General features: G+C 44.3%; 2 protein-coding genes across 4 annotated transcripts in view; both read left to right on the top strand.

Moving 5' to 3' along the window:
- The first annotated feature begins 886 nt into the window (after window positions 1–886).
- C8H1orf52 (chromosome 8 C1orf52 homolog) lies at window positions 887–6,138 on the top strand. 2 transcript variants are annotated; one of them, XM_045028705.1, is made up of 3 exons: window positions 887–1,489; window positions 2,687–2,894; window positions 5,035–6,138. In XM_045028705.1, exons 1-3 carry the CDS (start codon window positions 1,139–1,141, stop codon window positions 5,109–5,111), a joined length of 636 nt encoding a protein of 211 aa, XP_044884640.1. In that variant the 5' UTR covers window positions 887–1,138; the 3' UTR covers window positions 5,112–6,138. The 2 variants fall into 2 exon arrangements, with proteins under 2 accessions (XP_044884640.1, XP_044884641.1); XM_045028706.1 differs by having other exon boundaries at window positions 921–1,417; window positions 5,035–5,872.
- A 200-nt stretch (window positions 6,139–6,338) lies between these two features.
- Window positions 6,339–12,030, top strand: part of SYDE2 (synapse defective Rho GTPase homolog 2) — an 84,165-nt gene continuing 78,473 nt past the window's right edge. The window contains exons 1-2 of one of the 2 annotated variants that reach the window (XM_045028701.1): window positions 6,339–6,493; window positions 6,698–6,854. The gene's annotated coding sequence lies outside the window, so the exon portion shown is untranslated. Of the gene's footprint in view, window positions 6,855–12,030 lie in introns of both variants that reach the window. The other variant, XM_045028700.1, reaches the window with a different exon arrangement.

Here is a 12,030-nt window from a genome sequence, read left to right as displayed (position 1 = left end):
AGATATTTGCCTGAGGCTAATCAAAGTACACTAAAAATAAAATAAGCTTATTGGAATCCACATGAAAATAAAGGGTTTGAGCTTTTTGTACTATTGACTGTTATGGAATAACCTATCCAAAGCAGTCACCCAGTGGTTCTCAAACTGGGGGTTGGGACCCCAAAGTGGGTCACAATCCCATTTTAATGGGGTCGCCAGGGCTGGTTTAGACTTGCTTGGTCCCAGGGCTGAAGCCCAAGTTCTTCAGCCCTCAGTGGTGGGGCTCAGGTTACAGCCATCCCACCCCACCCCTGAGCAGCATGGGATTTCAGCTTTGTGCCCCTCCCTCCCCCAAGGTTTCTGTCTCCTCTCCTGGGGTCATCTAGTAATTTTTGTTGTCAGATGGAGGCTCAGGGTGCAATGAAGTTTAAGAACCCCTATACTAGCCTTTATCAGTTGGTGATTGGCCTATTGTACATGCTGAAGGATGGGAGGGTTGTGATTTTTTCAAAGCAGTCAAGGCTGCCCCTACTCTTACTTGATAATTTTAAATCTCTTTTCTAACGGTTTATTTGAATGTCCTCTGCCCTGTTTTGCTACTATGATGAGGAGGAAAGCGATGGGGCAGGGCCCCCGGTACCCTACCAGCAGCATCTTGTATGGCACGCTCAGATCCCCCATCTAGGGTGACCAGCCAGCAACTGTGAAAAAATCAGGACGGGGGTGGAGGGTAATAGGATCCTAGATAAGAAACCAAAAATCGGGACTGTCCCCATACAATCGGGACATCTGGTCAGCCTAGCCCCATCTGATCGCTAAACAGTCACAGTCCTTCCTCGGCCTGAGCTCTCCCCGCCGCTCCACTCCCTGGGGCCGCCCATCTCTGGCCTCTTCAGTGCCTGTTCCGGGCCCGGGGAGAGCACGTCCGGGGTGCCCGCCCCCTCGCGGGCAGTGGGACCCTGTGTGCGAGGGAGCCGCAGCTCAGGGGACTGCGGGGCAGCTCCCCGGGCAAGGGCGGCGCTGCTGGCTGCCCGGCGGGCGACCACGTGAGGGAGCCTGGCCCCCGCCCCGGCCTCGCTCGCTGCCGGAACCTTTGGCTCCAGGCCGGGTTTCCGCGGCCGCTGGGTGTCCCAGCGCCAGCCCCAGCCCCAGCCCCGCCATGGCGGCGGAGGGGAAGGATCCGCTCGGCTACTTCGCGGCCTACGGCGGCGAGAGCAGCAGCTCCAGCTCGGACTCGGAGAGCGACGCGCCGCGCGCCGCCGGGGGAGAGGCGGCCGGGGCTGCTGGGGAGGCGGCCGGGGGCAGCCCGGGCCGGAAGCCGCGGCTGCCCGGGCCCGACGAGCTGTTCCGGAACGTGTCCCGGCCGCCGTCCTTTCTCTACAACCCGCTCAACAAGCAGATCGACTGGGAGCGCCGGGTCGTGCGGGCGCCCGAGGAGGTGAGGCCCGGGGCGGGGACGGCCCCGCCCGCGAGGGGTCTCGGGTCGGCGCCATACGAGGCGGGCTCTCGGGTAAAGCCCGGCGCGCGGCCCTCCCGGCCCTGTGCTGCGGCCCCGGGGAGAGCCCCAAACCCCTGCGAACGGCGAGCGGAGCCTCTCCCGCCCCCTAGGAGCCACGGGGCCATTGGGGGCTCCCGCTAGCCAAAGACACCGTGACCCTCTTCAGCCGTGGTTCTTACCCCGTTTATCGTTGTGGGCCGCAGGTTGTGAACCACAGCGCCCCCCCCCCCCCCAGTAAATCTCCACTTTCCTCTATGCCCAGCGCCCCCTGCCCAGAGACCCCGCCACGGAAGGGAGGGTAGCCTAAAACCTGGGGATGCCTCCCCTCCCCACAACCCTGGCCAGAGACTCACTGTCCCGCACCCTGCCCCCCGGCGGCACTCACCAGTCCCCTGCTGGCGGCCAGTAGGTTGCCAGACACTGTCTCCCCCTGGATCAGCCTCACGGCCCTTTAGACTAGAGCAACACATTTTGAATTTTTTTAGCACCCAGCTGTCTGCTAATTGGGTTGCATGCAGGCTGAGAAATCGCTGTTCTTGAGCAAGGCCCTCAACCAGGGCCCTGGTGAGATTGCCAGACCTTCTTCCCAACAGGTGCACTGGGAGGAACATCAAGGTAGAGCCCTGCAGCTGGACTGGTTAACAGTAGCTCATGCTAAAATAAATTTGTTAGTCTTTAAGGTGCCACAAGTACTCCTGGTTTTTTTTGTTTTTTTTTTTGCGGATACAGACTAACACGGCTGCTACTCTGAAACCTGAATATTGTGGGGTAGGGGCAGGAGCGGGATTAAAAAATAGTGCCGCACAGGTCTCTAAATCAGACTTCTCCTCACAGAGTTTATTGAATCTTTGCTATTTTCTTTGGGCGGGGTGCATGGGGTTTAGTTTTCTGGTTTTCCCACTTTGTTGTTTTAGGGGAAAGGCTCTTTCTTGTTTAACCTTGCCAGGGTAGGGTGACCAGACAGCAAGTGTGAAAAATTGGGATGGGGGTAATAGGAGCCTATATAAGAAAAAGACCCCAAAATCGGGACTGTCCCTATAAAATTGGGATATCTGGTCACCCTATGCCAGGGCCCCTCTGGTATCTGTTTTTGGTAATCCAGAGATCAGATCTCCTTTGGTTTGATGACGTAATGTGAGGCTCTCGCTTTCTGCTCCACTTTGCTTTGTTGCAGTGCATTGTTGTAAACGGTTGTGTTCTCTTCAACAGCCTCCTAAGGAATTCAAAGTGTGGAAGAGTAATGCAGTACCACCACCTGAGATTTACAGTATTAAGGAAAAGAAGCCGCCACCACCTCCTGAGCTTGATATGGCAATAAAATGGTCCAACATATATGAGGACAATGGTGATGATGCTCCACAGCAAACAAACAAAGTTAACTTTTTACCAGAAGAGGAGCAAGAGCCTTCAGAATCAGGTGGGTAATTATCTAATCTGGTGAAGGGTCTAGGGTTGCCAACTTTCTGATTGCAGAAAACCAAACACCCTTACCCTGCCCCTGGTTCACTCCATCCCCCCTCCCTCTGTTGCTTGCTCTCCCCCAGCCTCGCTCACTGGCTCATTTTCACCAGGCTGCAGCAGGGGGTTAGGGTGCCAGAGGGGGCTCAGGACTGGGGCAGGGGTTGGGGTGTTACACAGGGGTGCGGGCTCCAGGAGGGACTTTGGGTGCAGAAGGAGACTTCTGGGCTGGGGCGGGGGGTTGGGGTGCAGGAGGGAATTTGGGGTGTGGGCTCCAGGCAGCCCTTACCTCAGGCAGCTCCCAGAAGCAGCGACATGTCCCTCTGGCTCCTAGGTGCAGGGCAGGCTAGGGGAAGTGCATGAAGTCCCCTGTCTGTCCCTGTGCCTAGGAGCCAGAGGGACAAGCCAGCTACTATGAACAACTGGACTTTTAGCTGCCAGGCCAGCAGTGCTGACCGGAGCCTCCAGGGTCCCTTTTTGACCAGGTGTTCTGGTTGAAAACTGGACTCCTGGCAATCCTAGAAGGGTCTGTATTATGTGATCTGCTTTTAGTTTGGTCTTCCTGGGTTTCCTCCTTTCCCCTCCTCCATAATAGGCAATATCTAATATATGGTAAGTTAGTACTGTACTAGTGGCTCAAGAATGATTACGTGTAAAATCCTGTTATAAAATTTCCGCTTAACATGAATATGAATAAAAAGTGGATTTGCTGAATGCTGCTACATGTGCTGGAGGGAAAGATGTTAATACAAAATACAAATAAGGTGGTGCACATCACCAGGCTCTGCTGTAGAGATCTTGAGGCAAGGCCGTTAGTGGCCTGCTGTTCCTCCTCCTCTTGTACTACTCTAAGCCAGAGTAATACTATCCGTCTGCCTTATTTTCTTCGTCCCTTCACAAAATTATGTTGTCTGTGGTTCAGCAGCAAGGTTAGAGCCATAGTATTGTCTCAGTGTGTGTCACGTCTTTCCTGGCATGAATTGAGGCTGGCACTGTGATGCTCTGCTCCACTCCTCTCCTCATAGCATCAGCACAGTGAATCCAGCGCCTGTCTCCAATGAAGAAGTGATGGCAGGGTCTGCAGAATATTTTTAATGTTCAGTCTGTAGTTTTTTTTAAAAATCTTAACAATTTCAGACCGGTTTTACATTCAAAACTAAAAGAAAATTTAGTTATGAGAACTACTGCTGTGTTTCACCCCAGAAGTAGCTATATTTCAGTGGTAGGCTAGGTTATTTGTATTTATGATGTTTGTAAAGTACTTCAGGATAAAAGGAGCTGTAAATGAAAGATGTTTTTTAGAAGACCATCTATAATACACGCACCTAAACATCTTGATACCGTAGGTTGGAAGAATTGTCTGTATATGTCATTGAATGTTCTTTTTGTCAACTACGTATTAAATGTGTTTGTGTGTGAGAATAACTCAAGACAAGCTGTAAAGAATAGAGCTAAAAGTAGAAAATGTTTCTTTTGAAACATCCAATATTGTCTTGGATATCAGTGAGGTACTTAGGCTTGCTCATTGAGAACTTGATTGACAAAGGGAGCATCATCTGAGGATGGCATCCAACTGCTTTCTACAGTTTCACACTGAATATTGACTGTTTGCTCTTGCTCCCTTTTCCTCCCACTTTTCATTTCGTCTCCCCTGCATGCTTCCCTTCTTCCTTCCCTCTTCACCACTATTCTGTCCTCCTTCCTTTGTCTTCCCTACTAACAAAATCCCACCCAAAGATTAAAAAGATATTGTACAACAAACATGAAATCTGCAGACAATCACTCTCTCCTTATATGTAATATCTCTCTTCCTATCCTTGGTCTGTCTTGTCTATTTAAATTGTTAGATCTTTGGGGCAGGGACTATCTCCTGCTGTTTGTACAATGCCTAGCATGATTGGCCCCTGGTCATTACCATAATAAAAATAATAAATCTTTCCCACTAACACTTTGGTCCATTCCAAGTGTGGGGAAGTTATCCACTAGTCCTAGTGTGTGTGGTTCCAACGGATCTTCAGAAGTGGAAAAATGTGACAACACTTTCTAGCTTGAGTTCATATATTGTACTTGCATTAATTGACACCATCTTTTATTTAAAGATGATGAAAAAGATGAACCAGCTTCTGCTAAGAAACGCAAACTAGACAGTGGAGAAGAGACTAAGAGGAAGAAGTAATAAGCAGGACGAACTGCATTTGGCCCCCTATGGAGACCTAGTGAACTTTGATTCCTCTGCTGAAATGGGAAACAAATACACTTTCACCTAACTTATATCATATGTTGTTTAGAGATTTTTTTATTTCCATAGAATATTTGCCACTTGGAAAGCACAAGAGTTCATGGATCAGTATTGTGATAAAACTTGTATCCACTGAACAAAAATTAAGTCCATGTAATCAATTTATTTAAAACACAATCTTTTAAAGTATTTGATGAATATTTGTGCTCCTACAGGTTATAAGGCTTTGTGGTATTCTCTTTATCCACAGACTTCTGATGTGAGCTTTTCTCAGCTGACCTGCCATCGTGCTAAAACCTTTTATAAAGGAAGATATTTTTTAAAATGTTGTTTTAAGTAATGTACTGTGGTACATGTTTAATCAATACTGTTTTGAAATGTATGTAAAGAGTGTAAATACGTAGGTCATCTGAAATTAAAACTACATGTGAAAATGTATATAGCTTAGCTGTTTAATATGTAATGTAATGGACAAATTCTATATGGTGTGTGTTTTAGCGGTATGTTAGAGACGCTTGATAGATTCTTCAAGGTTTGGTGTGTAATAAATTGAGAGTTACGGCTTCATTTAGGACACTGCCCTTCAAAAATGTACTTGAAAAGTGGAGCTTGCTTTGAAATCTATGCTGGATACCACCATGGTGTTGCCTGCAGCAGTGGCTTATGAGGTTAAATGATGTGAGGAAAATTGTCAATATTGCAGAATGGGGTCAATTTATGTATTCTGTATTCTCAAAGTGGAGAACAAAACTGACATGCAGGCTAAAAACAGAAGTTGTCACGGCTCAACTTCACCACACAAAGATTGTCAAATGCATCTCCTTCAGTACAAAATAGCAATATGAAGCTCAGGTGACTTTTATACACAAGCAGAAACACAGGAGTTCTGCAGTAAGCAAGCAATCTGGGTCTGTTCATTGCTCGCATTGCAGAATCTAGTCAAGCAACATGCCCTCCTGATTCACATCTTTTCAGAGGGCTTTACACATATCTGAGAATAAATGGTGCCTAGGATCATTGCAATCAGAAATGATTCAGGTTCAACGGTAGGAGTGGGACTGATTTCACAGGGCATAGTTACACACTATGACAGTTTAGGAACTGTGGAATGCTGCAGCCATTTGAAATTAGAATGTAAATACCTAATTGTGACCAGCCTCCCATAGGGTGAAATTGCCACCCGTTTTAAGAATCATACGGGAAGAAATTCAGCTTTATGTTTAATTCAAAAAGAGGGCATCTCCTCCAGCACAATGCTCTTACACCTTAGCGAAGACTGCCATGGCTGTAACTGACACAGTACCTCTGTCAACACACAGGTAGCCACAGATCACTTATGCAACTACTGATCTAGCCTGACTGGGTACTGTTTGTTCATGAGATTAGGTGGTCTCATTAAGCATTATATTTTTGAGCCTATTAAGCACCATTTACAAAGGTGGGAAAAAAATTTAACGTGTTAAACTTGAAGCTGGTGTCTGTGAATGATCAGGCTAGACCCAACCTTCTCTCTTCATCCTCAGGATCACTGGAGTTGGGGGTGTATTCTTCAAAGGATGTGTTGTTATGAAGAATCCTTAAATCCAGGTCAAGGAGGAACTTCAGTTTTGGTTACAAGTATAGAGAGATCTGGATTGGAAGAGTGATACTGAGATTCTCTTCAGCCATGAAATCTAATAGGTCAGTTTCGTGGATGTGCTATTCTGCTCCCTGTGGTCTAGTTTGCAAGGTGCAGGACCCCCTCTCCTGGGTGCTAGTTGATCTAACAAGGAGGGTTTGGAAATTCTGCCTTAATTACCTGATCCCAGTAAATGCAGAGAATATCCTGAGGTTAGCCAAGATAGCTGATTTTTGATACTAGAGAGATTCAGTCTGTTCAAACCTAACAGTTGTCCAAGGGATTGACTAATGTTTGGATCCTGTAAAGATCTCTTTGTCTGCTGCCTGAAATAGCTGAAACAATTCCATAGCTGTAGTTTAAAGCCAGGGACCCTGGCAGTAGATGCATGTCTGCAGTGGTGGCATGACAAAGAGGCTTTTGTCTTCATATTATTTGCTTCATTACTCTAGTAGCAACTCGGGCAAGGATCAGCATGTGAAGATGGTCCTTACTAGTGGCCTTGGAACTCGGAGAGTATAATGATATGGTTAATATCCAGCCTTATTGAAACTAACAGCTTCCAACCTGTTTGGCTGTTAGTGGCAGAAATCATGTCTAACCTGGAACGGGGATTAATTAATAATATTGCTATGTTGGAGGTTGGGTGAAACCTTGTTGAAGCTGGTGCGCACTATAGCTGTCCTTCATTCTGGATAAATATAGGATGCAACTTTAGAGTAAAGTAGCTGAAACAACAGAAGCACTATTCAAAACACAGACCACATGCAAGGTTGCAGCCAGTCAGAAACTGAGCTCTGTGAACAGGTGTGTGTTGCTGGGGGCTGAATGAAAATGATGGAGGCTGAGTATTGATTGGTGGGGGGGGGGGGGGGGAAGAGGGGTCCTGTGGGCAGAAGCAACCAGCAAGAGAAGCACTGGTAACATAGGCCTGAGAGAAAGCTGAGAGAGAGAACTTTTGGGGAAGGTGGCTGGCTGGAAAGATGCTTGGAACTGTGAGCAGATAAATTGCCTCTTGTTTGGTTCCTACCATTTTCAGAGAAATAGGACTTTGTATATTTGTAAATAAACAAGATGGTAGCAAAGAAATATCTGGCCCTATTATCAATTTCTCTTCCTAAGGGAAATAACCTGCCCTCCTCCCCAATATTGGCTAAGGACTCAAGTCAGAAGGGGTAAAACAAATATTTAACATGTATCACTTTTCATCTTTTGATTTATAATAATAATGTCTAGGTCTTATATAGCACATTTCATCAATAGATCTGAAAGTGCTGTACAATGAAGGTCAATATCATTATTCCTGTTTTACTGATGGGAAAACTGAGGCACAGACTGGTTAAGTAATATGCCCAAGCTTACGCAGCAACCAGTGGCAGAGCTGAGACTACAACCCAGATCTTAAGTGCCAGCTGAATGCTCTACCCATTATACCATACCACTGACCTGCTGGGTGATCTTGGGCAAGTCACTTCACCTCTTTCTACTTCAGTTTCTCCATCTGTGATGTAGGATAATGGAGATGAATGATACTGACCTCCTTTGCAAAAACAGTTGAGATCCAGTGATAAAAAGAGTTAGGTATTAAAATTATTATGCATTGCCAGGTCCCCTGAACCTACACTGGCACTTTAGCCTCCTTGCAGTTTGAAGGTAAAGCCACATCTGTCAGTCACTATCTCAGAAATATGTTCCAGCTGTTAAAGAGCCACAGAGCACATGAACCAATTTTCTTTTTGATTACTTCAGATATCTTGATATCCATAACCTTCCTCATAAAAATAACATGGGGAGGCTGGACTGTCTTGTCTGAAGAAAGGAAATGTTCAGGTGAGCATGAATAAATACTCTATTCCTCAAGAGATCCTACAATGGGATTTTGGCAGGGAGAGCTGTGAAATAGGCAAGAATCCTGTGAATAAAGTCCTTACACAGGAAAGGGGAAGATGGTGATGTAAGGAGTTGTCTACGAAAGAAGCCCCTCTGTGTTCTGTCACCCTAAGACTATCTTCAGTTACAAGGGTCGTGGATATTTCTCATAGCCAGTTTTCTCAGTCACTAGGAGTGCTAAATTGGCATCTGTGTTTCATGCTAACTTTAATTAGATGTCTGTGCTTATCTCCTTTGTAAAACTGTACCTTCCAATGTCAGCTCCTAGTCTAGCTAGCTGCCTTTAGATGAGTTATGAAACAGGCATGGAGTAATTTAATTAATACAGAGATATATGGGGCATTGTGTTGGGTTATCCAGCAGTTATCAGGAGAGGGTTACTATTCTCTATCTGAGTAAATATCATAACTGTAGGCCCTTAGCAAAAAGATAATCAGAATCTGTCCACAAGGGAAATAGGCCTGGGTCCAGCTTTGTTAAATTAAGTAATTTCCCAAGGACACAATAGAAGATGGTGCATTGAGGAACTTGGCTAGATGATATGAGGGACTAGGTGCTCTTTTGGGGCTGGGAAAAGAAATGCTTTGTAGGATCTTGAAACTCCTTGTAGAGTTGTTACTTGGGTAATTTAGAAACAAGCTGAAAAGTTTTTTGAGCTCTCAGATAAACTTCTGACAAACTTGTGCTATGATCTCTGGAAAAGCCAGTTTGATAGTTGGACATCAAGAATCTGGTGCAGTGTTTTTTTTGCTCAAAAGGGGCTTGTTTGATCAAGGCATAAACGTTGGTTATGTGAAGTCTGTGGCTAGCATGGTACAATATCCTATGTATGGTAGCTGGGTTCAGACACTTTTAACAATTTAGTTTCCACATCACTTTGTATCTTCTGTGTTGCTAATCTTAAAAGGAATGCTTAATAAAATAATTAATAATAAATATCTGACTCTTATTTACTACCTTTAATCAGTAGATTTCAAAGCACTTTAATATAAAGAGCCTGAAGCTATTGTTTTACCATTGTGATTCCTCACCCCCCTCCCCGCACATCCTCAGAGTGGGAGCTTTTTTGAAAAGTCTGTTTTTTAATAAAGATTTCCCATTCTCTCTCCTTAGCCCATGTCTTCCATTAGCTCATTAAACTATAGTATTTACAGTAGTGGCAGCCTAGCTATGTGAATTCTGTAGGATAATTCTGTGGTTTGGATGGATCAGACTAAAGTCTCCATGCATGAATGAGAAACAGCCTTGATCCATGAGCAAGTTTTACACTTATTGTTGCACTGTTTTTGAATGGGATGGGGAGGAGTTGCTCCACAAGCCAGCCTTTACAAACAGAAAGGGGTGTAGGGTGGGGGTGGTCAATGTAGGCTCTGTTGGCCAAAAGCTTCCATATTAAATTGCTACTAAGTAGTAACAACTCCTCTTTAGGTCTTTATTAACACCTTGTGTCTTTCTTAAAGTTTCTGTTCTGGGAGAATAATAATCATAGGACTGGAATAATCTGCTGTACTCAAACTATCAGTCAGTTAGGACAAATGTACAAATAACTGTTGGGGATTGATTAACTGTGATCTTTAAAGATATATTTTCAGTGCTAAGTCTTAGAAAGTCGGAAGAGGTTCTGCTGTTTTAAGTCGCTTCTACCTTTGGTGATTGCTAAGGATGAGGTGTATAAAAGTGTTGATGGATTATTAGGAAGATTGAGCTTTTTTGTAAAGGTACTGCTGGCACTCAGATGACAGATGTTCTCTTGGCAGTCTGGATGCACAGAGAACAATAGGTGTTGTAAATAACTCAGATTCCTGTGTGCTTTTAAGCAGGAATGAAATACTGTATTGGTCTTACAACATTTACTTTTTCAGAGAATTTAAATGAGGCAAGACACTGAATCCATATCACTACATAATTAGGATGATGAAGAAATAGAACGGTATAATGAATCTGAATCAGTTCATGCTCTAGTTAAAGGGATGGTAGCTCTAAAGTGCTAGACTTGCTAACTTTTTTCCAAGGAGATTCCACTAGAGGGTGTCTAAATTAAGTATGCTAGAAAAATGGCTGTTATACAGACACTCATTTTTCATGAATCAAATACCCTTCCATTTCAACAGAGTGTCTTGGGAAAAGGTACATGGCTGTCTCGGATGTTTCCTAGATTGTGGCCCACAACTTCTGATTCTGTTAAGTATTCTGTGCTATAGCTTTTGTCTGACTGATGAGCTCTTTAAAACTACTGTAATTTTTTTAAATTTCAATTTGTTTTTAATTCCTTCCAGACTATAATCTCCACAAAATCAATGAATATTTAGAAGGATCTAACCACAGATTAATGAGGCTAACAAGTTTATAACCAAACAGGTTTTATTCTCAACAAATGAGCTATAATGTTAAAAGTCATACACAGCTATCTAAGAAAAATATTTAGTATTCTGGGGTAGGTCAGTCATTCAATTTTGTGGTACAAACACACACAAGTGATTCAACTGCCTATTTTTGATACAACACACAAAGTAGAGGAGGAACCTTAGATGTCTGCACTATTCCATTTGTGACATCAGTATTCCAATTTGTGCTTCACAAATATGGCTTTGATTATGGCTTTCTGGAGAAAGGAGACCAAGTCACTAAAGTTACAAAAGTCTATCAAATCATAGTCCCCTTGATTGAATTGGTGCAGTTTGGGCCAGGGAGATGCAGATAGACTCCTAGTGGCATTTTCGAAAGCATCTAGATGCCTAGTTCCTGGGCACTTCTGAAAATCTGCACCTAAATACCTTTACAAGTTGGGCCTTTTATGATATTTTACAGAGTGACTTTCAAAGCTTCCAGTTTGAGGGGGGAAAAAGCCCAAAATTAATTGTTTATTATCCTGCAGTGAAAATTGGTCTAGATTTGGCAAGAACACACTAAATCTTATTTCTGCCATGTAAGCCATTGGGGAATGTCAACTCAAGTGCATAATTTGCCTTGAACAGTTCCATTTATCTAATCCCTGTCTTATCCCACAGAGGGGATCCCTGGCCTCCTCTTTATTAAGAAAAACTAAAACAATGCTCTAGTTGGATGAAACAGTGAAACACACACTGCCAGCCCTCTGTGCAGCTATGGCAATTCAATGCAGTAATACATGGGTACAGATCAGCAGAAACATGTAGATAAAGATGGCGAATGAACAAGAATAAACTTCTTTCTTATTAATTGTTTGGAAACCATGTCTGACTAAATTAACTCTAGGGGCCCAATCGAGACCTGATGTGGGTATATGCAACTCCACTGACTTCCATGTGAGATTGGAACACATATTGTATTACTGTAAACAAATAAATATAATTGAAGCCACTTATACTT

Source organism: Mauremys mutica, chromosome 8 (genome assembly GCF_020497125.1).
Source record: "Mauremys mutica isolate MM-2020 ecotype Southern chromosome 8, ASM2049712v1, whole genome shotgun sequence".
Classification (NCBI taxonomy): domain Eukaryota; kingdom Metazoa; phylum Chordata; order Testudines; family Geoemydidae; genus Mauremys; species Mauremys mutica.
This window is presented reverse-complemented; position numbering and strand designations above follow the sequence as displayed.